Source organism: Cyclopterus lumpus, chromosome 14 (genome assembly GCF_009769545.1).
Source record: "Cyclopterus lumpus isolate fCycLum1 chromosome 14, fCycLum1.pri, whole genome shotgun sequence".
Lineage (NCBI taxonomy): Eukaryota > Metazoa > Chordata > Actinopteri > Perciformes > Cyclopteridae > Cyclopterus > Cyclopterus lumpus.
This window is the reverse complement of record NC_046979.1, coordinates 11734246-11759477: the sequence shown is the minus strand read 5'-3', so window position 1 is coordinate 11759477 and position 25232 is coordinate 11734246. Positions and strand designations below refer to the sequence as shown.

The following is a 25232-nucleotide window of genomic DNA, read 5'->3' as shown; positions in this document are numbered from 1 at the left end:
CTTATGCAGCCCCCAGTGCTCATCTCCCCACATGCAATCAAGCTGTTTAAATGTTTGTGTTTGACTGTGTGCCTGTGGGTTCTCTGTGTGCCTGTCTCCCAATTCCCCGCTGCTGTCACTTGCAGCCCAGTACCAGACAGATATTGTTGAAGTCTGTTTTGGGAAAACCAAAACGAAACTGACAGCTGAGGGTGGAGGGACACTGATGTGTTGTTCCTTATCCATGTTAGTGTGTCTAATTAAGATGCCGGTTCTGTCATGGCTGCATTCGATAGCAGGGGGAATCCCTTTGCAGTGTAGTGGTAGAATATGGCCATGCTTCACAAGGAGTGACAAGATAAATCTGAGTGGTTGTGAGATGATTTGAAAACAAGAAAGCTGTAAAAAAGATAAACCATGCCATTGGTAATTAATAATAATAATTATTATTAAGGACACACATAATCAGTCAGTCAAATAATCTGAAAACCAATGGGATTTTCTATACATATCCATGCATGTGCATGTTTGTGTCTGCATTCCCTGTTTATGGCCTTTTGCATAACCTTTTTAATATATGAGAAATTGTGCAAGACAAGAGAGTCTGAACATTGTGAACATGATATCACACTGACTTGTTTGCTTATGTGCGTCCATTAGTAATGTCACTTGTCTGGTTGAACAGCACTACAAGCGTTGTTAGTGGGGGAGGGAGAAATATCAGGTGAAGAACTTTGGTTTTGTGCTTGACTCCTCAACATCAACCCCCTGATGAGAAGAAGGGGGGAAAGATGCAAAGGAAGTGGGAGAAGCAGGAGGGGGATGCCTGTAATTTGTGGAGGAGTTCAGACGGGGGAGGGGTGTCTCAGGGCTGACATGAACTGGCATGTTCACTCATTTCCCATCTTTTGTCTGTTCTGTGTCTGCTGATGAATTGGGAGTTTCTTCCTTCCTTCCTTCCTTTGCTCCCTCCCTTTTTCTCTCTCTTTCTCTTTTTTTTCTTTCTTTGTCTCTCTTGCTATCTCATCCCTCCTTCCTTCCTCTCTTGGTGTGACAGCGTGGCCATCCCTGTCATGTCTGCCCATTATCTCTGATCAGTGTTGCGTTCCAGCCCACACATCGGCTCTGGCTGCCAACTGATGATGTGTAAATGCATCTGTCTGTGCGTGTGTGCATGCATCTACATTTTATTTGGTATACAGAAGGTTAGATCTTAATATTTTTCTGTGGTGCCCTCAATTCAGAAAAATACAGCAGGCGAAAAAAGCAGAGATGGTGAATATGTATAATTTGTGTTTACTAAGCAATGAGGGAACAAAGGTTGTGTACAATTCACACAAGCTGATATGTGCCATACCAAAGAACTACCATTTAAAGTCCATGAGACAATGTTACCCGAACAGGAAGCTGGTGTAAGAGACTTCAGAGTGAGAAACTGGAACTAAATTTGTCTGTGAAGTGCTGAGTATGGATTTAAAGGAGGAATTATTGTGGGAGTCCAAAGAGTGTCTTCAAAGATAGTCTTTATGCTTTGTTGGCACTGGGGAGATTTGGCCTCCCCGGGATTTCCTTTTTTTAATCTGCTTGGAAAATCTTTACACCCCCTTTATGTGTCAGTGTTTGTGTGTTTCAGTCCAAGTTTACACCCACGTGACTGTGTAATTAAAGCAGAGGAAACAAGCCACTTGGCCATTGTCTCTCCTCTCCTCCTGCTTTCTTTCAACCCCCACATTACATTAGTTACATAAAGAGAGTGCTGACCAGCAACTCAGTGCTCATCACATAGTCACACTTCACGTTCCTGCTTGTTGACCTGGAAGTGATGCAGTGGGATTGTACATGGCGGTCTCAAAAGCCTGTATGTGCATTTGTAAGTGTATGCATGTGCAAAGATGCATGTGAATATGTCTGTATGTGTGAGGGGGAGTTGAAAAAAGCAAGGGTGAAGGCTTACGGGCAGAGCTGCATGGATTTATTTTTATTCTTTGAATTGAGTTTCTTTTTGGATAAAAACCCTGTGGTGAGTGTTGTATAAGGTTTCGATTAGATCGTGTGTTTTTGTTATTGTCTCCTGGTGCGTTGGTTTTCAGACACATGAATGTGTGTGCATGTATGGTCAGATTGCCTTTGTCCTCTATCCTCAGGCCTGCACTCAGATGTCAGTGAGTCGTGTGGAGCTTATACAGGTCACTAATGCACTGAGAGGGAAGGCTCTATTCACCGTAGCCACTCAGAGCCCAAACAATAACCCCCAGCTCGAGTCCGCACAAGAGCTCAACTCCCAGGAAATGGATCCATTGACCTAGATCCAACCCCATCCACTAACGAGACGCCACATTGCTGACATGTTGACATACTTGTCTCAGTGATAGTTTAGTTTTTTGCCATAATCATTTAAATTAAATCCGAGGGGACTTATTTACTTTATGTTAATCACAACCTGAAGGCCATATGGTAATCTGACACTAAATCACAGGATGGAACTGGTTTCCATATCTTGTTTATGCTCTTTCACTAAACACCAGTTACTATGGGGCTGCTATACATCAGAAGTGTGGGTCCACTCCTATTCTCTGAATATATCACACCTTACTGTAAAGTTTGTGTGTATGCGATGCACAAATGAAGAAGTAGGCAGCAAGAGGGAGGGTTGCTTTTTGCTTGGTAAAACAGCAGAAAAAACATGAACATATAATAAGTACAGTAAGCAAATGTGTACATTCTGCAAGCTTCTGTGTAATTTATTCTAAATGTATAGATGTTTGATGTGCGGACATCGGATACTATTATAGTTGTTGCTATTAGTTTAGTTTGAACCCCCCCAGCAGTGTAACCATACTTTATTATTGTGGTGGTCCCTGTCCTCTGTTGGCCAGACACAACATAATGAGTTTGTCTGTCACATCCTTGCTGAACATTTCTTACCCCTATCCCTCACTGCAGTGCATTATCTCTTGTCTCTTCTTCAAGGGGATGCTTTGTTTGCAAGCGCTGCTGTTGACCCAGGTGCAGGGATCCACTAAGATAACTTCCCCTTCCACCTCCCGCTGTCCCCCTCCCCCCTCTCTCTGCAGTACATCTCTGTGTTGCCCATTCCTCTGCCACTAGCTTCTCTCTTTACACTACCTGCATACTCACCTCTGTCAGGTTTATACAGTCATGGTGTCTCCTATACTTTTTCTCCACCCATAATCTTTTCATTTCCTTTCTATTCTTTATTCCCCCACAGTATAGCTCTCCACCTTTTCTCCCCCCCCCCCCCCCCCCCCCCCCCCCCCCCCCCCCCCCCCCCCCCCCCCCCCCCCCCCCCCCCCCCCCCCCTACCTGTCCTTGTGCGGTCAGGCCAAAGCCTAGCTCTTGCTCCCTGGTAATGTGGATTTTGCAGCGCCTCGGCAGAAATCGTAATTAATAAAGTGATAACATTGTCTTTGCATCACTCTAACAATTTGATTAAAACCTGAGGAAGCTAATTCTTGCATATTGCATTGTTGCAGTACCACAATCACGCTATCTCTATCTTTCTTACAGACAATCTGGTCACAACTCCACACATAAACACACACTAACATTTACAATAACCTCTTCAATAACCCACTCCAGATAGTCTTACCCCAGCCATATAGTTACTGACAACAAATCGGGCCTGTTCACATGTGCCCGACTTTGAACTGACACAACATCTATCTCTATCAGCCCCTCAGGACCTATCAGCACCCCTCCACCTCTTTACCTCTCATGTCTCCTTCCACCTCAGTACACATCATTCATCTTTCTACCTGTGGCCCAACACCCCATTCCACCAGCTCTAACAGCCTCTCATCCCCCTTCAACACCATCATTTTTTTCAGACCCTCTAGCTTCTCTCATCCTATCCCCCTGTCTCAACCTCCCACCTTGATTATTCTACCTTTGCCTAAAACCCTCTTATCCCTCTCTCTCGCTCACCCTGTTATTTCACTGTCCTTTCAGCCTGCACAGAGCGGGAATGACAGTATTACCCACCAATTTGGCTCTATTCACACCTGTCTGAGTTTGTCTGCAAGTGTCTGTTAGTGTCTGACAAAATGTGGTGCCAAAATGTAGTATGTTTACACTTAAACGTGGCCATTTCTTGCCTCAAATAAATGTAATTGTGGTACTCCTTCACAGGAAGTAAAGACAACTTTGAATGGGTTTTCAACGTTGCACTTTTCACAATAAAAGATTTTTTAAATTTTTTTTTTAACAGTACAGTTTAGTATTTAACCCTTAATGTGGAAAAGAAAAACACAACTTCCCCCAATAGCTCAGTTAAGGGTAAAATGGGGGAACTAATGGGAAGGAATCACCCTTTCAAGATGGTGCAACAGGCCAGAGCACTCCTCAATTATTTCAGGCTTAACAATTCTTTACAGAAGTGTGTCTTATCCCACTTCATTAAATCATTGCCATGTCAACCAAACTGAGAGGAATTTGTCTCAGTGTGACTCGGATAGAACAGAAAAAACGGATAGTTTGCACACATCATAATAAAAGAAAAGAAAAAGACAAATCTGGTTGCACAAGCAGCAGGATTCCAGTGTGTGCTGCAGTGCAGGATAAATAAAACAGATTATTGAATAAACACAACAGATCAATAAAGAGTCAAACAAGTATATAATTGATTAATAAGTTAGTGGTATTTTTGCTGGGATATATGCCTTGCTTATTGTTTTTTTGTGAGTTTTTTTCAGCTGATAAAATATAAAGGGATACAATATAAACATTGACAGAGGGAAACCACACTGATTTTGGCTATGGATGAAACTGACTGCTATCCAAGTTAAGTCTAACAATTATAAGGGTCTAAAAATATGCTTGTGTTCTTTTTCCATCAAGCCTGTCGTAGCATATCATTCAGGTGTCATTTCAAGCAATTCAAATACGCTGCCACATCCACACAGTACTCTTATTCTTTTGTATCAGCTTTCTCCATCTTATTTCCCCACTCCCAGCCGCTCCTCCCCCAGGCTGCATCTTGCCCCGCAGGGTTTCTACGGTTACCAGCTGAATCTGGAGCACAGTCAATGTTTCGTCCCGCTCCTCCTGGATAATTAAACAACACTTCTTGTACTGCCGCTCACATATTTGGAGCAGCAAATCACCACATGAATATTCAGTTGATTGGTTTTGATGACTTTTGATGGCGATTGTCTGTGCAATCACTATTTCATTAGGAAGAACGAGTGTGCGTTGATTGAGGAATAGCAGAAAGATGATGATCATTAGGATTTAACAAAAAGCAAATGATAGTTAGCCATTTGTCATGCAACCTGCTGCCTGCTGATGAATATACTCTATGAACAAGAGGATTCCAAGTGTCATAGTAACCTGCAACAGAAGTCCAGGATGGATTTAATTTAGGCTTAAGTGCCTTCATCTCCTCCATCTCAGAACAAGCAGGATAATGGAGTGCTCTGATCATCCAGTGTAAATGGCCTCACATTAAAATATACATCTTGAAAGATCATAATGGGGGGTTTAAATATATGGTGTTTCCTGTCTTTGAATTCATACAGGGACTCAAGGATCGCTGAGTTAGCACTCAGCAGCAGCAGCTCCAGAGTGGAGCGTCAAAAGCTACACACACTCATTGACTCTCCCGGGCCTCACACTCAATGCAGGACTTGTTGTAGGAGGATTTTCTTTAAAATATGGTAATCCCTGACTGCACCGTGCTGCAGAGCCAGTCTGAAATCTGAGTTAAGGAGCGTACAGCGTAAGCTCCCAAAAAGGACGGTGGAGTGTATTTAATGAAGTTAGTGACACTTGAGGAGTAAAGTCGAGTGAATTGGCTGACACTGAATTCCACTGGCCTTTATCTTTTCCACATGATCCTCAGATTTCACACAGACATTGACCCAAAATCTATAATCCATTATTTGTGTCATTTTGCACATGATATACTTTGCAGTATCTATTTCCTCCTGTTTTGTAAAATGTAGTTTAGCATGTTTTCTATACTCTCATTTTTAAAGATGAATTGGCAGTGAACTTGCTTTATGACCACCATCATCGCAATCGTAAGTCTTTTCTTTCTCCACTTATCTGTAAGGTGATGACGGAAAGAGGGGAACATAGTAAATGAAGAGCAACCGTCTAATTTGTTCTCCCGCTCCACTTTGTTCTGTCATTTTTATGCTTTGCCCTCTTCTGTGGCCTCAAAATGAAAGTGCTCTTCAGGAAGGAATTATAATTTGTCTCTCACCAGTTAAAAGAAAAATTAATGTTTGATTTAAGCAGCAGCCGAGACTCAATGCTTGCAGGCAATCTGTTTGTGTATGTGCATGTGTGTGTTTAAGCTGAGAGAGGGGGATGTGGCGCGTGTCTTGTCAGATCCCAAAAGGATGAATAAGAAGCTAATCTCCCTCTTCCAGGGAATTCTACCAGTGATGTCGGAGACAGTCCCGTCTCAGAGGGACTGTGGGAATGCAGTGGAGTGTGTGTTCCCATCTCTACAATAGAATATTTTCAGAGCCTATCTGACCGTTATCTCGACGTTGGATACATATAGTTCCTCTTCAAATATAACCAATGCACACATGCCTAGCGGTGTGCACATACAGACAGGCACTCGCAAATACGTCCCCGATTCTTATTTGTTTGGACCATTGAGCCGGAACCCAGTCCTGATTCACATGTTATTCACGGTGTGTTTGTTATCTTTCAAAGCAGGTTTGCTCAGCGTAAACAACAACAACAGCAACAACAAGGAAGCCAGATTTACATGCATGCATGCTGCAGGTGTGTTTGTGTGTATTTCTGCAGGGGTATGCAGGTGTGTCTGCAAAATGGGTGCCAGTTACCCCATGTATTCTAATTTTACTTGCTTGGAATGAGGTTTGCTCCATCAGGGAAATTCCTTTGTTTACCCCCCAGAGAGAGTGTTAACATCAGCGGGGCATAAAGTCCCTGCCCTGAGGTAGGGGGTATGGTAACAATTTGAGGAATGTGGAAGGTGTGGGAAAAAGGCCTAAGGGAAGGGTGAGTCCAACGGCTGCATCATGTGTATTAATGCTTGATGGAGGGGTGGGGTGATCATGGTACCAGGGTACAAAGAAAGGTGAGGGAATATCAGTCAAGCTCGGAGCTTCTCTGGTTACAGAAGTGTCCATGCTACTGTTGTATACCTTTAATGTCTCTTTTAGGGTTAGACTTTTGACATTGAATAATTTATTGGGTTGAGGTCACAAGAGACTGTCTAATCTCATCAACAGTTGTTCATTTAAAATCAGACACTATAATTATCCAGTCATAAACTAGTGTGGGACTCTCGAGAATTAATTTGATTTTATCACAAGTGATCAGTGTTTGCTCCTCTTGCGTAATAGCTAAGAATAACTACACATCCCTTTCAATAGAATAACTCCAAGACAGTTCATTCCACAATAAAACATACTGCACACACCAAAATAAGTCCTATTTAAACTTGAGATGACTTGCTTTATTTATTGATGGGACCCTGTTCACATGTTTAAGAAGTGTGTTTGCAACAGGCAAATTATTTTTGATAAAGACAACAGTTTATAATAGTTACACATATTCCAGCAGCCATCTTTACTGTACTCTTGTGCAAAATTCAAGACCACAAGTTGTACAGCAGTAAAAGTAGAATTGAAAGTATATTGTATATTGTAAAGTGCATTTACGATGGGCTGTTATCTTTTAGGGATGTAATTCATGTGCTTGCCAATTTCATAATTTGAAGTCTGATTTAAGCAGCTACTCCATGTGGTTTAGAGACAACGTCAGGCTTATAAAAGCAATACAGGTTTTGTTTGGCTTCAATCGCAGTACGGTAGTTCACATCCACGTCATGTGTGGTGTGAAACTGGAGAGCTGAGCTGTGTGTCATGTAGGGTGGAGCTGTGAGACAGGTGCAGAGATGAAAAGATTGGCGGGGGTAGGGTGTGCCTGCTCCATGGCTGTTCTGACAGGCCTTTGGTATGTTTCCAAAAGAGTGTGAGAGCATGTGTGTGTGAGTCGGAAAACCTGCTCAGAATTTCTCTTGGGATTGTGCAGGTGTGTGTGACTGGAAGCATGTCTGCCTTTGTACTATTTTACTCTATTGTATGCTACAGAAAACTACCTGATTTTGTGTGCGTGTGTGTGTGTGTGTGTGTGTGTGTTCATTTGTGATGGACGTGCGAGCAAATAGGTGTTGAGCATCTTTCCAACGCAACTGTGGCAATGTGGCAATAGTGACAACAGCTCCAGTACAGAGTTGTAACTGACGGTGTCGTTAAGTGGTACATTTAGACCCGGTGAGATGCTCAGCTGGGTCTCTGTGTCTGTCTGATTTTATGTCCAGTAACACTCAACCAGAGGAACTTGCCTCTGTGCTCGGAATACAGCAGATGTGCTATTGTGATGTGTAGATGTTGTGACAAATTCAGTAAATAAAAATCAAATACAGAATTTAAGACGGAGAAAATGCACTTGATTTGTTCAGAGTTGTGTTTTTAGTAAGACATTTAACCAGTATGTAATTTTATTTTAAATCAACATTATTCTTTGTCCACTCTCAGTGGTGTGTGTGTGTGTGTGTGTGTGTGTGTGTGTGTGTGTGTGTGTGTGTGTGTGTGTGTGTGTGTGTGTGTGTGTGCTCATCTGTTATTGGGCATGTCTGCCTGGTAATGCTTTGGCTGCTGTTACGCAGGCCATTGTATTAATACGTTTTCGCAATGTGTTGAGAGAACGAGAACGAGAGACTGAGAAAAAGAGAGCAAATAATTATGTTTCCCCTTTTGTCTCGGCTCCCTCAATTAAGCCCCGAAGAGAGGCAGCCAGAGCACATGTCTACTTATCCACTTAAACCCCCGGCAACAATAGGACCCCCCCAATTTGTCTCTATCTATCTCTCCCTCTCTCTCTCCTTCTCAGTCTTCATTTTTTCCTTTCCCTGTGTTCACAGTTTTCCATATCAAACTTCTATTCATAGCACAGGAACCCCAATATCTGTTTATTTCTCTTTTCCATTCTGTGTCTGTGCACCAACATCACCACCCTCCCTCGTGGTGCGTTTTGCCTCCAGCCTTTTCTCACCTCTCAGCTCTACGTGGGTTTAGCAGAGAACCCCTTCCTCTCCTTGTTACCCCTCCCCCTCTTATGTACTTTGCTGCAGGGCACGGGAAGAGGAAAAACTAAGAGACTAAACATTTTAGACTGTACACCGCCAGAGGAAAGGCAGCGTTTTGATTTCCCATGTGTTGTGTCAGACAGGATTGTTGTGTTTGTTTGGCCTGTGTGTGTGTGTGTGTTTGTGTGTGTTTGTTCATCATACTGAACTCCGACTCAGACAGATAGACTTATAGATGAACTATGTGGCAACAGTATAACATTTTAGACATCAAGTCTTGTGTTTGCACTTATTCTCAACAAACTACACTGATGCCAGATTTAAAAGGAAAGCAGAACTAGCTCCAAAATAAATATCCAGCACCTTTCGTGCATTGTGTGTGCATTTTACTTTGTGTGTTTCTGTTTGCTTTGGCGGATAGGTGGCCAGCATGTGGGTTGGGATAAGTCTCATCTGGCCGGATGGGATGAAGGAGGGATGAGAAATAAAGGGTGGAGGGAGAAGAAGAGGAGGAGAAGTATCAGGGTCAAATTAAGCTTATGTAACTGCTTCCCACAGCTGAGGAGAAATGTGCTGCAGTTACGTTTAAATACATGAACACATATGCTGGTATGGAGCAAATTGACCAGTGGAACAAATCCCTGTGTATGTTTGCTATGTACTTGCTCAGCAATGGCCTTCATATCTCTTATTTCCACTTCTCCTTTTCTGAACTCTCATTTCTGTGTCAACTGTAACAGTTGATTTATTGTATTTCTGCCCGAGAGAATAAACAAAGTGGTATGTTATCTTATTATTAACAAGAGAAAAAGCATCGGTTGTAGACAACATTTTGTGAAATTAACAGGAAGTAGTATACTCAGCTCGACAGGACTGTAGACCACCAGGAACAAATGCTTTGTTAGCAATCTGAAATTACTCACCAGATGTGATGGTAATAATCTAATAATCTAATCACACCCTGCTGATTGACATCTTCTTTGCGATTAATAAAGGCTGTAATTCTCTCTCATTTTTGGTTTTTTTACATGACAAATCTGACTAGTGTTAGCAGCATTGAGATCAGCAGCCAGTCTCATGAGAAGGATCATCAGTTATATTTGCCTCGTTCTACATATACACTACATTTTCAAAATCTTTTTGTAAACTGAAAACAAGTGCAAAACTACTCACAATGAATGCACTTGCATACATCCACACTATACATAGCACGTTATGGAAATCATGGTCTACTCTAAGTAGCTCAGGGCTGTTATTCGGGAAAATTAGGTTGTGTAGGAAAAGATCATTTAATTGAGTCTTAAGCTGCAAATCATTCTCCATAGCTGCTTTCATGTTCTGTCATTTTACCAACAATGTGTGTGTGTGTGTGTGTGTGTGTTTGCGTGCGTGCACATCTCTTTGTCTGCAGGAAAAAAAGGGGTGTTATCCCAAAATGATTTGTTCACATGCCTGTACATGCCTGTTTGGTTTCAGGTTGGCAATGAGTTTCAGGGTGCAGTTCAAAGAAATTGCAGTTGTTTGGGATTTTCTTCGCCCCCCTCAGGCTCAGACAATACCTCTGCTTTTTGTTTCTGATGATCTGTGAGTTTGTATATGTGTGTATTTAAATGCGTGTTTCCTGGTCTTACTTGCCTCACTGCATGATGTTAACTCCAGGCTTACTGACCACAGTGTCCTTTTTTCTCTTTCATCCTGCATGCTGTCTCTTATCCTATAGACCGCCTCTCTCGTGTGCTTCACAGCTTTCCTTTCAACTTTGCTTCACCCGCTTTCTGTGCCGTACCTGGCAGATGCTCAGCAGTAGTTTTAGAAGTATCTTTCCCTCCTCGTCTTCCTTCTCCTCCTCTGTGTGCATTTGACACATCAGGTCACTTTGAAGTTGTGAGAGCTCCACTGAAACTTCTCTCCCTTCTTGTTCGTCTCAGGGCAATCTGACACCGAGGTTTGAGGAAGTGTGGAGGATCATGCGGTCGGTAAGAGATGACACGGCGCTGATGAGGAGCAATTGATGATGCGGCTGTTTAACCACAGGTAACCACAGTTTGTACACCGTTGTCTCTGACTGCAAAAAGCAGTGACTTGATTTTGTATAGAACTGAAATATCCAGTTTATTTGAATGCTTCTACTTTGCTACTTTAGTTTTTACTAATTTATCAGAAAATAATCATCTGAGAGGTTTATATTCTCAATACAAGATTAAATGATTTGTTAAAAACAGAGTTTATAATTGTTAGAAGAGATGTTGTCAGTCGCTCTCTGTAGTTTGAGCCCACACTGAGAACCTGATGGTGTGGATTTGATGTGTGACTCACAGAGGACCAACTGAGCTGACAACATTTGACTCAGCAGCTTCATGTGCTTATATAACAGAGAACATGAGGCGATGCTGGGATAACTTTATGATCAGCAGTTAAAAACATATTTAACGGTTTAGGGAATATAGTTAATGAATCATTTTAAAACCACTGAAGGGGAGAAGTGCTGCAGAGTATCAGACGATCCATCCTTGTATCAACCAAGCTAATAGACATTCACGCTGCTGCAGTGCACTGTAAAGTTTCACTTACATTAAAATACAACTTGATAAAGTAGCAGAAAAGGAGTTTTGGCATCTTTATAGTTACTGAATAAAATTGTAGGGACAACAACAGAAAACCCTCAGGAAGATTCTATGAAATGTTAGCTTTGTCTATGCTCAAAATCAATTTTTAATTAACATTGTTGTCCCTGCGCTACCCCATTGGAGTGTGCTGGGTAAATGACCAAACATTCAGGTCAGTTTACGTAGCCCAAAACTAGCAAGGGAACCTCCACCTTATTTGTGGATACCTGATCCTTGATGTCATCTGCCTGACAGCTGAACTCAAAGAGATCCTCGATACCTCAAACGTATCACCATTAGTTAATGGGCCATCAGATGTTACTCACTCATCCAGCACAGAGATTGACCTGGTTTCCTGCGGTAAATGTGAGCGTGTAAATGTGCCAATGCCATTAGAGGACAAAGCCTACAATCTGGTAATGATTTAAAAGCAGAGTACATGTCTCTCAATGATTTAAAAACAAAAATCCACATATTTTTATATATATGTGTATATATATATATATATATATATATATACACACATATATATATGTATATACTGTACAAGCTTAAAGAATGTGTTTCATCCTTAATCTACAGTTGAATCATGGGAAATGTAGAAAGTCAGAATGGGGACAGTGGTTTCTACGGCGATGTGACGGGACATCTCTCCCGCAAGCACACGTCCCGGTCGCTCCGCATCTCGAGCAAGCAGCCGGTCACCCGCCGTTCCCGCCATTCTTCTTCAGTGAAACAGGAACACAGGAACTCTGATGCCTCAACTCGCTCCTCGAGCACCCCGAGCATCCCACAATCCTTGGCAGAGAACGGACTGGAGCCTTTTAACGCCTCAGATGCATTTGGAGAGTTTGGCATCAACCCTCACTGGACACAGCGTGTTGCTATGACAATGAGGCCGGAGTCCTATCAACAAGATGACGACCCGTTGGCCACACCAACTCCTGAAACCTCAGAGGCGGACACTGTTGCCCAAGCTGGAGGAGAGGACTCCACGGGGGAGGTGGAGGAGGAGGGAGACGTTGTTGGGGAGGAACGGTACCTCCAGCGAATGGCTGAGGGTCCACGGGAGGGAGGGAGTTTTAAAAAGAAGAGGTCCAAGTCAGCAGACATGTGGAGGGAAGACAGCCTGGAGTTCTCTCTGTCAGACCTGAGCCAGGAGCATCTGACCAGCACTGAGGAGATGATAGATGGAGGAGAAGAAGAGGAGGAGGAGCAGTTCACACGCCCCAGAGGCAATGCAGGTGAGGATGGTGAACACACACTCACATGAATGCAGTCTATTCTCACAGAATACGTATCCGGTGTTTTCATTCAGAGGCATTTCTTTCATAGAAAGATTACTATTGTCACGGTCAACAGAAGTGCAAATAACATATATTGTCTTGAATGGATACAGTAAAATAAGTTTTGGGAATTTCTACTCAGAACATACTTTTCAATAGAATAGAATGGTAGAAATAGGTTTATATATATATATATATATATATATATATATATATATATATATATATATATATATATATACGTTTATCTGTGTGCAGGGGTGTTAGCTTGATTTGATTCGTTTTACAGGTGATGAGGGGGAGGAAGGTGGAAAAATTGACACTCACGGAGAAGCAAAAAGTGATTTGAAAAAAAATGGACTGATTGAGTGTCAGCTGCCGTTCCTCAGTTGCAGTAGTTCAGTTGATCACCGGGTTGTTAGCGTGGAGATCAGGGCAACATTAGGCTGTAGCTGATAACTGCTGATGGGCTTGCTACACACGCACACACACACACACGCACACACACTCGCACACGCTCACTCACAGAAATCATACAGATTCACTGAAGGACACAGTCACGAATGGAAAAGGTTAATTCATACATTAAACGTGGCAGAGTAATCAGAAAGTAACTGACAGTTATCAGAATACATTGACCTCACATTGCTCACACACACGCACGCACACACACACACACACACGCACACACACGCACGCACGCACGCACACACACACACACACACACACACACACACACACACACACACACACACACACATACACATACACACATACACAAATTCACACACTGCCCTGCAATAACCACCTGTGTATGTTCCCGGCTCAGCTGAAAGGGCATCGTCTCTGGACCATCTGTGCAGTCCTGGCCTCAGGGGGCAGAGGAGCCGCTACGCTAAAAATCGGAGAGAAGCCCAATGCGATGGAGATGGAGAAGGGGAGGAGGGGTTGATGTCTCCTGCCGAGGAGGATGGTGGTGGGTATGGAGCATTCACGCTCCCCTGCCGGCGCTCCCACTGCCTGTCAGAGGGCTTGGCAGGGCTCGGAATCCCCGTTGCACCATACCCTGCTTTCCAGGGACGCCGTGCACAAACTACTCAGGTTAGATTATATGTTGTGAATATTACATTACATTACATTACATGTCATTTAGCTGACGCTTTTATCCAAAGCATTCATACACAATATATTAATAAATATGCATAGCAGGCCAAACATTAATCAGGTGAAGTCTTCTTTTTGTACTTTTCTGTGGTATCAGTTCTCTTCTGTCTTTCCTTTCTGAAATACAGGCCCCTAAACGTAGCATGATAGAGGACTGTGTTTACCAGTATTATCCAGGAAGTTCAGGGTGTTCACAGACTTGACAGAGCACAGCAATCAACATTTTGTTGACAAATAGAGACGTTTCCTGTGTGCGCTCGTGCTGTGCCGTTGTGTGTGTGTGCATGGATATACATTCAAGTGTACTGTGTATATTTGTGTAGCGGGGAAAAGGGATTACAAGTAGTCAGATAGAAAGTTGCTGTGGGGCTACTTGTTCAACACTGACCTGGTTTCCATTCCCCCTCCAGAAATTAAAGTATTAAAGCACAATATCTTTCATGCTCCGTTAACTAATCACACACACTGTCCTAACACGTATAAATATGTAGACAAAGATATTTTGATGATAATTTAGAAGCTTTATGATGTTCGCCGAGAGGATAATAGAGGAAGCAAAGTGACTGATATAAGTCAACAAGAAGTCAATTATTAAGAGATTCAGTGGACAATACAAAACTACATATGCAGAATAAAGAATGTTCATGTGCTTTGGGGAATTTCCATGTGTCATTGATTTAAAAAAAATGGCCTAATAAGAACAAAGAAGTACTACAATAGCGAACTATGCTTTTCTTTAAACTCATTCTCTGAACCCGCCAAACACTCTTGGATAGCAGAGCCCGCTAAGTGCTTATTATAAATTCATCTAGCCAGGCTTAGGGGGTTGTTAGACCGGATATAAATAGACAGACAACACAGCAAAACAAAGCGAAAAAAGAGACTCAGTTTGGTAAAAGAAAAGTGTGGAAGCAAAGAGAGTCTCTCACTCAAAGTAAAAGGTTTTTTTTTTGCAAAAACCTATAAATACAATTTGTGCACAAACACATTCTGATTCAGTAAAGCCCAGACAGACACACAGACACACATATAAACCCATTGTGGAGCCTAAGCTGGTATGTGTTTGTTTGTGTGCATTTTGGCTATGCAATGTATTAGTACATGTATACATTAATAAGTAAATAATAAAGTCAGTAATGTTTCTACCTTGTTTCTGTCTCTTAGGACATCTCGGGTGTTTTGGGCGAGGGAAGTGAGTATGGCGATAGTGGCATCGATGGCGTCACCACGGAGATAGACGGGGACGGAGAGCTGGTGTCGCGGCGCTGTAAGGCCATGTCAGCCTCCTTCTCCGTGTACTCAGCTACGGAGAGCAGCGTTTTCAACGGGAGCGATAGCGGGAGCAGCAGTGCAGGAGGAGGGGAAGGACGAGCCGGCGAGGGAGGCAGGGGAGGAGTGTATGAGAATTTCCGGAAGGAGCTGGACAATCAAGCCTGGGTTAGTTACTTTCATATGTGTGTCTCGGGTTCTTTTTTTAAATACAGGTATTAATAATAGATCCAACGTGTTTGTTATTATTGAAATTCATCTCTCATCACTCTCTCGTCAGACACATCAGGGTCGGGACTGCATGGAGGAGGCTGGCTCCGCTGTGAGTGACGAGCGGAGCAGCTGCGCACTCAGTAGTGCGTATCCATCGGACTCTCTGATTGGCTGTGCACAGGGCATAGTCAGGAAAGCAGGAGCTCTGGCTGTAAAGAACTTCTTGGTTCATAAGAAAAACAAGAAGGTGGAACCCGCAACGAGGCGCAAGTGGAAACACTACTGGGTCTCTTTGAAAGGTGAGCAGGGACCTTCCTACTGTTATGACTAAAATGTCTTTGGGTCTTTACCTGTGTTTGAGTTCAAACACAAGTTCTGCAGCCATAATGTCACATTCAGATAAACATCTTATCCTGACAACCTGTTTAATCTTTCTCCCTCTTTCTCCTGTTAGACTGTAATCACATAAGTCGTTACACAGTCCACGCCCTTGGTTGTCACCTCTACTCTCTCTTTTGTGTGGTCTTACATTTCCTCCCCTCGGCCTCATCACAATTTGATTTTACGGAGGCATCCGTGTCGAATCCAATCTCGTCCTCGTGAAATGCACCAGATACAGCATCTGTGGCTGCATCTCTGCCTGCCCCCTGTCCTCATATCCACCCCCCCTAACAATATTAGAATCACACTGTCTCATACTATTCATCCCGACCTCATGTTATACAAGCTCCAAGGATTTTTATTATTATTTTTCTTTGTGAATGAGAGATTAAATCATTTTTTGGGTAAATTGTTTATTCTGCAAAGCACAGTATACAGTCATTGCACATGTCATTCGCCCCGGTTCCCCACTTTATTAGTATAAAACGGATACATTCAGGTTTTGTTTATGAGGTATTTTTCACACGCATTAAATAATTGCGACGTAATGGTCAAAAATAATTACATTCAATTAACTTAAAATGGTAAGAAAATGTTTTGACTTTTCTTTCTTTGTTCTTCAAGGATGCACTCTTTTTCTGTACGAGTCAGACGGTCGTTCTGGGATCGACCATAACAGTGTTCCCAAGCATGCATTGTGGGTGGAGAACAGCATTGTCCAGGCCGTACCTGAACACCCCAAGAAAGACTTTGTCTTCTGCCTCAGCAACTCAGTGGGAGACGCTTTCCTCTTCCAGGTAAAAGAGACATTATCACGAAACACTGCACCTTCTTGGAAAAACAAATGGGGAAGGGAATTATTTTACTCAAACATACAGTTGGAACAATTCAAAATCATAATCTGGGTCCACACTTTCTTCAGTTATTTCATTATTTTTTGGGACTACATGAAGTGACAGATCACCAAGAGAGACAGACATGGATGGGAGTAAGAAGAGACCTAATTTATTTTGCTGTGTGTGACACACAAGTACTTGACATTTAGCCATGTGTGGGGGATAAGCCAGTACAGTGTACAGGGTCCATGTGTTTGTTTTATGTCTGACATGTTTAAAGGCCACACTGTCATACTGTGACAGTGATCCCCTGCAGTGACCATCGTGTAATATTAAAATTTGTCTATTTATATGCATTGCATATAAATAGACACATTGTCCACAGTGATGTTCAATCAATGAATGTGAAGATAAGTAATAAGATGATGATGAGATTATTGTGACCGCCCTGTGCCAGAGGCTAATAATGGGACTTGTATTCTTTTAGCTGTCAACTTCTTGATATTTTCTTTTGTTGAAGTTCCTATAGAGATGTCACCTATTATTTATCCCTTAATTCCTTTCCTGTCAGACGTCAGGCCAGACAGAACTGGAGAACTGGATCACGGCGATCCACTCTGCGTGCGCCGCTGCTCTGGCTCGGCAGCACCACAGGGAGGATACAGTGAGACTGCTGCGAACAGAGATCCGTAAACTGGAGCAGAAGATCGACATGGATGAAAAGATGAAGAAGATGGGAGACATGCAGCTGTCGACCGTCACCGACGCTAAGAAGAGGAAGACCATTCTGGAGCAGGTACGGAGCAGGAACAGTAGGAGGCAAAAGGGAGTTATGAGTTAGGAACTGTCAAAGTACTCTACTTAGATTCAAGTCTGTTTTCAAGTCATAACAGGCATGGTCAAAAATAGAGGAATCATTATCAGTGTGAAAAAGCCTTCATATATTTTCACACTGTAAATTAGTCAAACCGTATGTCTATGTGATGCTGATATGAACCAGGCTTGTGATCTCATGTGTTGAGCACCCAACTGAGTGCCTTTAACCTCCAGTTGAGTTGAGTGAAAATACCTACGGCGCTTTACAGATGCACATCTTTGTAACTTCAAACTGATGCTCACACACTGACATCTCAGCACTAAATCATCTTTACTGCATGCCGTCATCCAGACAAAATGTTCTGAAGGAGTACTTGCAACGACAGATGTGTTCAAATGTTCCGACCGGTGCTCATTTATAAATACATTCAAGTGCAGCAGAATATTCACAACACATGTTGAAACACATGCAATGGATGCTATTAGTCGGCAGGTGAGCCTGAAATCTTAAGCTCATACTTCCATATTTAATCGCTGTTTTGAAACGAGTCATAGCTGGAATTTCAAAGCTCTTATGGGATCAGATTTTTTTCACTTTCAATGGACAAAATGCAAGTCTGGAGTTGCTGATGAATGTTAAAGCAGCATTGCAGGTGAACACTGCAAGAGAGCTTAAGAATGTACCCTCAAACAATAGGGCTGCTAGTGGGAGTAAGCCTCTGTGTCTTTGTATGTGTGTGGCATATGGTTGATAGTCAATAAAAGAAAACAATATTACATAAAAAAGCATCTGGAAGTGGTTAATCTCCACCATGGAGAACACGTCCCATTTCTGAGAACACAGTAGGATTTTGATTGCCTACTATACAGGCACATTAACTCAATTGTGGGATCAAATAATTGAAAAAGCCTTAACTCTAGTGGCTGATTCCATCATGGTATGACTTTTTTCAAGATCAGTATGTGGAACCAAATTAATCTACAAAATGAGTTTCCATAAACAGACAGGCCTGGGATCTAAATGTAATTAAAGAAGAGAGAAGAAAGAGCAGTTGTATTAAGTCCCCGAACAAATAGGTGAAGGTTGGAACCAGTGCAAATTAAGCCTGGATTGTGTTTCATAGCAAGTGTGTGTGTGTTCCTCTGTTCCACCTCCCACGGCCCACCCTGTGATACATTTCACATAGCACAGCAGGTCGGCGACTGGTGGGGGTTGTGTTGATGAGTAATACCTCTCCACAGGGGCTTCAGCACTCCTACATATCACTCCTTCTAAAATGACCAAATAACCATCTAACAAAGGGTGATATATTATGCATATTTTATTATTATTATTTAAAAGTTTCATCCGTGGCCAAATCGGGAGCAACTCCATGGATAAATCTGGATCTAAAGCTGGAGCTAAATCTGAAGCAAAGTTTGCTTATCTTGCATAATCACAAACCATCCCATCCACTTTCAACTCATCTCTCCCTCTTTTAGATCTTCTTGTGGGAGCAGAACTTGGAGCGGTTTCACATGGATCTGTTTCGCTGCCGGTGCTACCTGGCCAGTCTGCAGGGCGGCGAACCCCCCAATCCCAAACGCCTGCTGGGCTTTGCATCGCGTCCCACCAAGCTGGCCATGGGACGACTGGGCATCTTCTCTGTCTCTTCCTTCCATGCCCTGGTATGACAAATGTCCATGCACCCACTCACATTTATGAACATGCGTTTTTTTAGTACTCATGTGAGACTATTTATTCGAACTGTCTCCCTCACTTGCTGTAATTTGACCTAATCAGAGCTCCTTAATCCAAAACTCAAATTCTGTCCCACATGCCTCTACATGTTCCAATAAGCATTGCGTGCGAAGGGTCCTTCCGCTGACCTTCAATATCAGCCCAGCTTGCAGAGTGGGTGTGTTTATCTGGCTGTTAGAGTGCGCATCTTGTCACATACTTTACGCCCACTGAAAGAATTTCTGCTTGCCTGACAAATCTGAAGACTAAAGATACTGCATGCACCCTGTGGTTAAAACGCATCAAAACGTATCTATGGTTGGTGAATTAGGAACTAGCAGAATGGAAAAGGCTAAACGGTGAACAGCTCTATTTTAGCTCTGCACAGTAGCTGCTATGTTCGACTTTTTTGGAAAGTCTAACAATCTCGTGTAGCTGATTCTCATAACCGAAAGTTTGTTCCAAAATACCAAAATGGGTCAAAGCTTTTTAAAAGCCAGAACACAATGCTGGCTCACAGTCTGGAGTCTGGCTGACTGGACAGAAGCACAGCTTTGGGCTGCATAAATATTTAGAAGTTAATTTACGTTAATAAGCAGCACAATTGATTTTCCTTTCATTCATATTGGCATTAGTTGTTTCTTTGGGTTATCTCTGAAGAAGTTGTGAAGTACTAATTAAAGAGATTTCACCAGAAACAATCCACAGCAAAAGCTCACTGCAACTGTTACATAATTGGTAAATATTGAGTGTCTGCCTCACAGCTGTATTCTGTCAATTGTAGATTTGACCCTGACTGTTATTTACTTTGTGGGAAATCAGTTTGATCCAATGCTGTTCTCAGCTGTGGTTCGGAGGAAATCTAAATTCTAATTTTAACCTTCAATTGTTACCTGAATCTAAACTAGCCTTTTAAGAAAACCAAACACAACTGTCCTCACTATAGATAATTGCTCCATGTATACAGGAAACCGCTGTAGGTGCACGCTTGCATTTATATATCTGCACACACTGTATTCACCTCACACATTCAGACCATTCTCTTCACGAGCTGTGATGTTTACTGCTTTAGCCTAAAGGAAAAAGCCAAGTCATTTCCTCGGAGCTAATAACGTGCTCGCCTTGTCACCTCAAGCAAGCGCTCCAAGAATGTACAGGATAAACCTGCCCAATAGATGGAATAATGTGACAAGTTGTTGTGTGTTATGCGGCTGTGTGCTCTGTCAAATATCATCCAGGAAACAAAGAGCAGAGTGGAGAGAAAGAGGTGCAAATGATATCTCTATAGCAAGCCGGCTATTGGATACACCAAACATACACACACATATTTACAACATCTGAGGTTCATCGTGTTTTTTTTTGTGACTCGTGGATCAATACAAACTCTGTTAGTAAGCTGCCATCCCTGAGGCACTTTCCCACAAACTGGCTTAACACTCTCAGCCCTGTTGACCCCCCTTCCTTTTACTGCCGACACCCTTACTTTCTTTGTCTCCATCTATATTTAGTCTCTCGTTCTTCATATCCGCCATATTTTCTTCATCCTTTCCTCCTCTGTGTCTCACACCGTCACAATTTTTCTCCATCTTCTTTCCCTCCAAGTTAATTATCGAATTATTTTTTCTCCCACATTCAAAATGTCCTTATTGCATTAGTCAAATACTGCTTTAAATGCTAGATAAATGAACTACATTCAAATGAAATACATTAACAGAATAAAGATAGAACTTGATAATTAAATAATGAACTACAAAAACAATAAAATTAATCAATTGATATTGACTTTAGCAAAAGATAAATGTCCTCTCTCGCAACTCTTGGACGTTTTTTTCTCTTTCACAAAAATCTCTAATGTTTTTTGTCCTTTCTTCAGTAATTATTTTTTACTCATCAGGGTTGTTGTTACCCATAGCCAACAGGGACATTGTAATAGAATAGGCAGTAAAAAGACCTCTTGCACAGAGCTTATATAAGAAGAGTCTTGAAGACAGTTTGACCTATTACAGCTGAAGTGTGTGTGTCTAATGAGCAGTGACTGGTGAGGAGACCAACAAGTACACGTCCACACTAGTACAGTATTTGCATAAATGACATACATGTGCGTCAAAGTATGCACTCGTGTACCACATAGTGAGTTAGATCTGTTCATAGCCCAGCAGTGCATGTGTGAATTAACCCAGAAATGCCTAAAGTGGTTTCTCTTTGAATGTGCAGTGGGTCACAGGGATATAAGTGGTTGAGTGTGTTCAGTATGGGCCATATTATCTATCATCAAGTCTAAGTAAAACCTTTATGTATTGTATTAAAACAACGATGTGGAAATAATAATTTGGATAGACTCTCTAATTAAGGATCATATACAGTTTGCATTGGATTGATGTTTTCTATGATATTCACTGTCGCAGGTGTCAGCCCGCACAGAAAGCAGCATCAGGAGGCGGAACCAGGCCATGCCTCGCACCTTCAGTAAACGTCGTAGCCGTTTCTCATCCCTCTGGGGGCTGGACACCACCTCAAAGAGGAAGACCAAGGGACATCCTTCAATCAACCAGGTTACCATAGTGACACATCCATACTATAAGCTTGTGATTTAGTTTAGTTTTTAGTATTTTATGTAGTAAAACTATAATATATAATATAGGAGGCACAGCCAGAAATAGGTTAGTATTGAACTTCAACTAAATAATTAGATTTGGGTTATGCTCCATGTCAAATCAACAACATTGTATGTACCTGTTGGTTTTAATATGCAATGCAATACAATTCAACAAAAACATAATGCAGGTTTGCAGGATGGATACATGTTTCTAAGCAGTGTCTTCTAGTAGATGTAATAAATGCAATGTTTGTCATGCATTTGGATGCAGTTGCAATATCCTGTTCTTTGTATGGTTGCAGGTCTTCGTTGATGGGATGGAGCCAGTGAGGAAGCCATTGGAGCTCATGTTTGAAGCCAGTGAGAAATCTGTAAGAGCTCAGACATCTTTACTAGACACAAGTACCAATGTGACTCAAATGTAACTTCCTGTTAAAGACCATAACAGGATGGTGTCCTCTTTGATATTTTAGATGTGTGCTGTTTTATGTCTGTTCTATTTAAATGTTGACCTAGATTAACAAAAAACTCATGAATAACACTTGTAAAATGTTTGCTGTTGAAAATTAGAAGTAAGATGTGAGTGAATGTTGGCCTGATTTTAGTGACTGTTTATGTCCATACAGTAATACTCTTCCTCAGGCTAAACACTAAGTTCCTCCTGCCTTCTCTTGTTTGGCATTCACTATAGAGAACCAGATCAAATGTAGCTGTAGGCTAAATCCTTGTCATTGTTGGCCTCTCACATAAGCTAACATAAAAATCACGAGGGCATCTGATGAACCTTTGTACTTGTATAATGGACTTCGGGCTTCTTCAGACCCCGAGGACAGCAACATCACTGGACTTTCCACCTCCATTCACTTAACTGAGATCCTTTTGGTGCTTCATTTGGTGGGTTATTTAAGGGAAGCACAAAACCGCTGCATCCTTCTGCTCCAATGAGCATTTCTTTGAGGTCATTTTCATGCTCCTGCTTTAATGTTTTCAGACATCCACTTCTCTCCTAGCTGAAGAGTGAAAGGAGATATTTGCAGACTATAAATCCTTAAAAGCTGCAGAATTTCATCTTTCCTCAATGTTATCAGATGATGTTGTCAGATGATTCTTGAGTTTTATTAGGTAGATCAACAACCCTTTTCATCTCCTATAGCTATTTCTCCTCCTGCACCACTCCACCAGACTTTGCAGGACTAACTTTTGTTTATGACTGATTTCTCCTTTTTGTTGCTTCTAACCACTCTGCCAATAATACCATTATCTTCTCCTCTACCATATTGTTGCATGTCAAACACCACTTACAGATCTGTGTTGACAGATTCCCGTTTCTTCTTGTCATTTGCTTCAGGCATTTCAAACTCTATCAACATCATTGGCTACGACTCGGGGGATATTTCTGTCTGCTAATCCCTCTGAGACAAATTTGATCCGATGTTCTGATGATTAGCTTTCTGATGTTTCAACAAATTATGCAGACATATTCTACAAAAAGACCCGGCCCATTCACACCATCTGTGCTACTTTCTGTCTGTCATATTGACCACAATTTACAGACAGTTGCAAATAATCAAATCTTCAGAGAGAAAAATAGATTATTATAAGGCTACCATAGGATTGTAGGTTTCCGCGAGTTCCTTATCATAGGGGTGGGGAATGATACATTTAGATGAACTCTAAGGAAACAATGTCCAATTACTCATGGGCTATGCAAGGACAAGCATGCCAGCTCCATATTTTATGAGAACTGGTAGAAGGCAGCAGAGATGGGGGGAGTGTGGGGAGCCTCTGTGTGAACTCAGTAGGTGGAAGAACACTCTTTAACACTCATCCACTCTGATTGTGGAGGCCCCCAGTGGCTCCATGGGAGATTGATTTCCTTCCACCCACTCCCAGCTTCAGCTGGCAGGGTATGGGATGACACTGAAGAAATGCATAGGAAGTAACATGATTCAGTTGGTTGTGGGATAATGCTGGAAATGCTGCATCAGTAGAAATGAGAATCTACAGTAAGAATACTGTTGTTCCAAATGTTCACATCTGATGGGCTTGTCCCAGCTTTAATTCTCTGTTTATATCAGGGAATCCCACTGATGGCAGAAAAAGGGAGTGAGAGAGAAAGATAGTTTAGGACCTACGCCCTCCAGCAGTGGCATCCTACATGGAGCAGGAGGGGAGCCAGATGGTGTTGAGCAGGGCTGGGGAGATCAGGGAGTTGGGGGGAGGTACTAGTTTGGGCCCCCGGTCTGTTGTCTGTCTGAGAAAATGTGTGTTTCTTTTTTCATAACTGTGTGTGTCTATATTTGTGTTTGTGCTTATGAACATGAGTGTGTGTTGTGCATGCAAAAATATGCTTTTGCATCCAGCACGATCCCTCCGTTTCTTTCTCTGTCTCACTCAAGCCAACTCAGATTCACACACGCAGATAGTTCATTTAAACAGGGACCACCGGCCCGTATTGTTGACAGTCAGCAAATTGTATGGCATGAATGAAAGATGGGGAGGAGGGAGATGCTGGAGTGATGAGCAGATAGAGGGGAAGGGGCACCAGAAGGAGAGGCAATGATTAGTGTGAGGGGGGTTGCAATAGAGGAATGGAAGAATAAACGAGTTTGTGGAATCTGTTACTTGATAGGAGGAGATAAGGTATCAGTGACCGACAGTGTGAGGTCGAATAGATGAGACAAACAGGGGAGAGAGCCTGCCAGATTGTCAGAGGTCAGACTGATGGGCTTAAAGGTTACAGACTCTGCTTTGAACAGAATGCACACACATATGTAACACATACCCACGCAGTGAGACAGTTGTATCAAGAGGCTCTCATCAACACAAATGAATTACATTTTGATATTGGATCTCCTGCTGCTTTCAGGCCCCCTTATTACTCAAATCAATCTAAGCAAATCTGTGTTTGGAATAATGAGGAATTAGATAATAGAATATGTGTTGTTCTCATTCTTTACTCAATTAGAACTAAAAGGTTTTCACAATAACATTGAATTTATTATAGGTTGCCTCCTGTTTTCACTCAGCACAAAGGCTACTCAAAGATGCAATAAACTGTATGTCTGTGTATTTGTTACATTTTCAGAAGGACAGAGAGGGCTCTGTGAAAAATCTTCCTCAGCAAAGCGTAGACAGCGACATTTGGGTTCCTGACTACCTGACTCCCTCCTGGGTGTGTCTGCCGAACAATCGGCCGGTCTTGGCCATCATACAGCCCGGTGAGACAGCGCTGGAAGTCCTGAGCACCGTCTGCAAGGTGGGCCATT

The 25232-nt window shown here is 42.2% G+C and overlaps 1 protein-coding gene across 3 annotated transcripts in view; it reads left to right on the top strand.

The window, feature by feature from the left end:
• Positions 1-25232, top strand: part of LOC117742340 (T-lymphoma invasion and metastasis-inducing protein 1-like) — a 61575-nt gene that overhangs the window by 3301 nt on the left and 33042 nt on the right. For all 3 annotated transcript variants that reach the window (XM_034549555.1, XM_034549554.1, XM_034549553.1), the window contains exons 2-12: positions 11005-11110; positions 12265-12926; positions 13798-14069; positions 15297-15569; positions 15682-15913; positions 16620-16792; positions 17403-17627; positions 19130-19315; positions 21773-21919; positions 22266-22334; positions 25052-25222. In XM_034549555.1, the coding sequence (XP_034405446.1) occupies positions 12272-12926; positions 13798-14069; positions 15297-15569; positions 15682-15913; positions 16620-16792; positions 17403-17627; positions 19130-19315; positions 21773-21919; positions 22266-22334; positions 25052-25222 (2403 nt within the window). In that variant the 5' untranslated portion in view covers positions 11005-11110; positions 12265-12271. The remainder of the gene's footprint in view (positions 1-11004; positions 11111-12264; positions 12927-13797; positions 14070-15296; positions 15570-15681; positions 15914-16619; positions 16793-17402; positions 17628-19129; positions 19316-21772; positions 21920-22265; positions 22335-25051; positions 25223-25232) is intronic.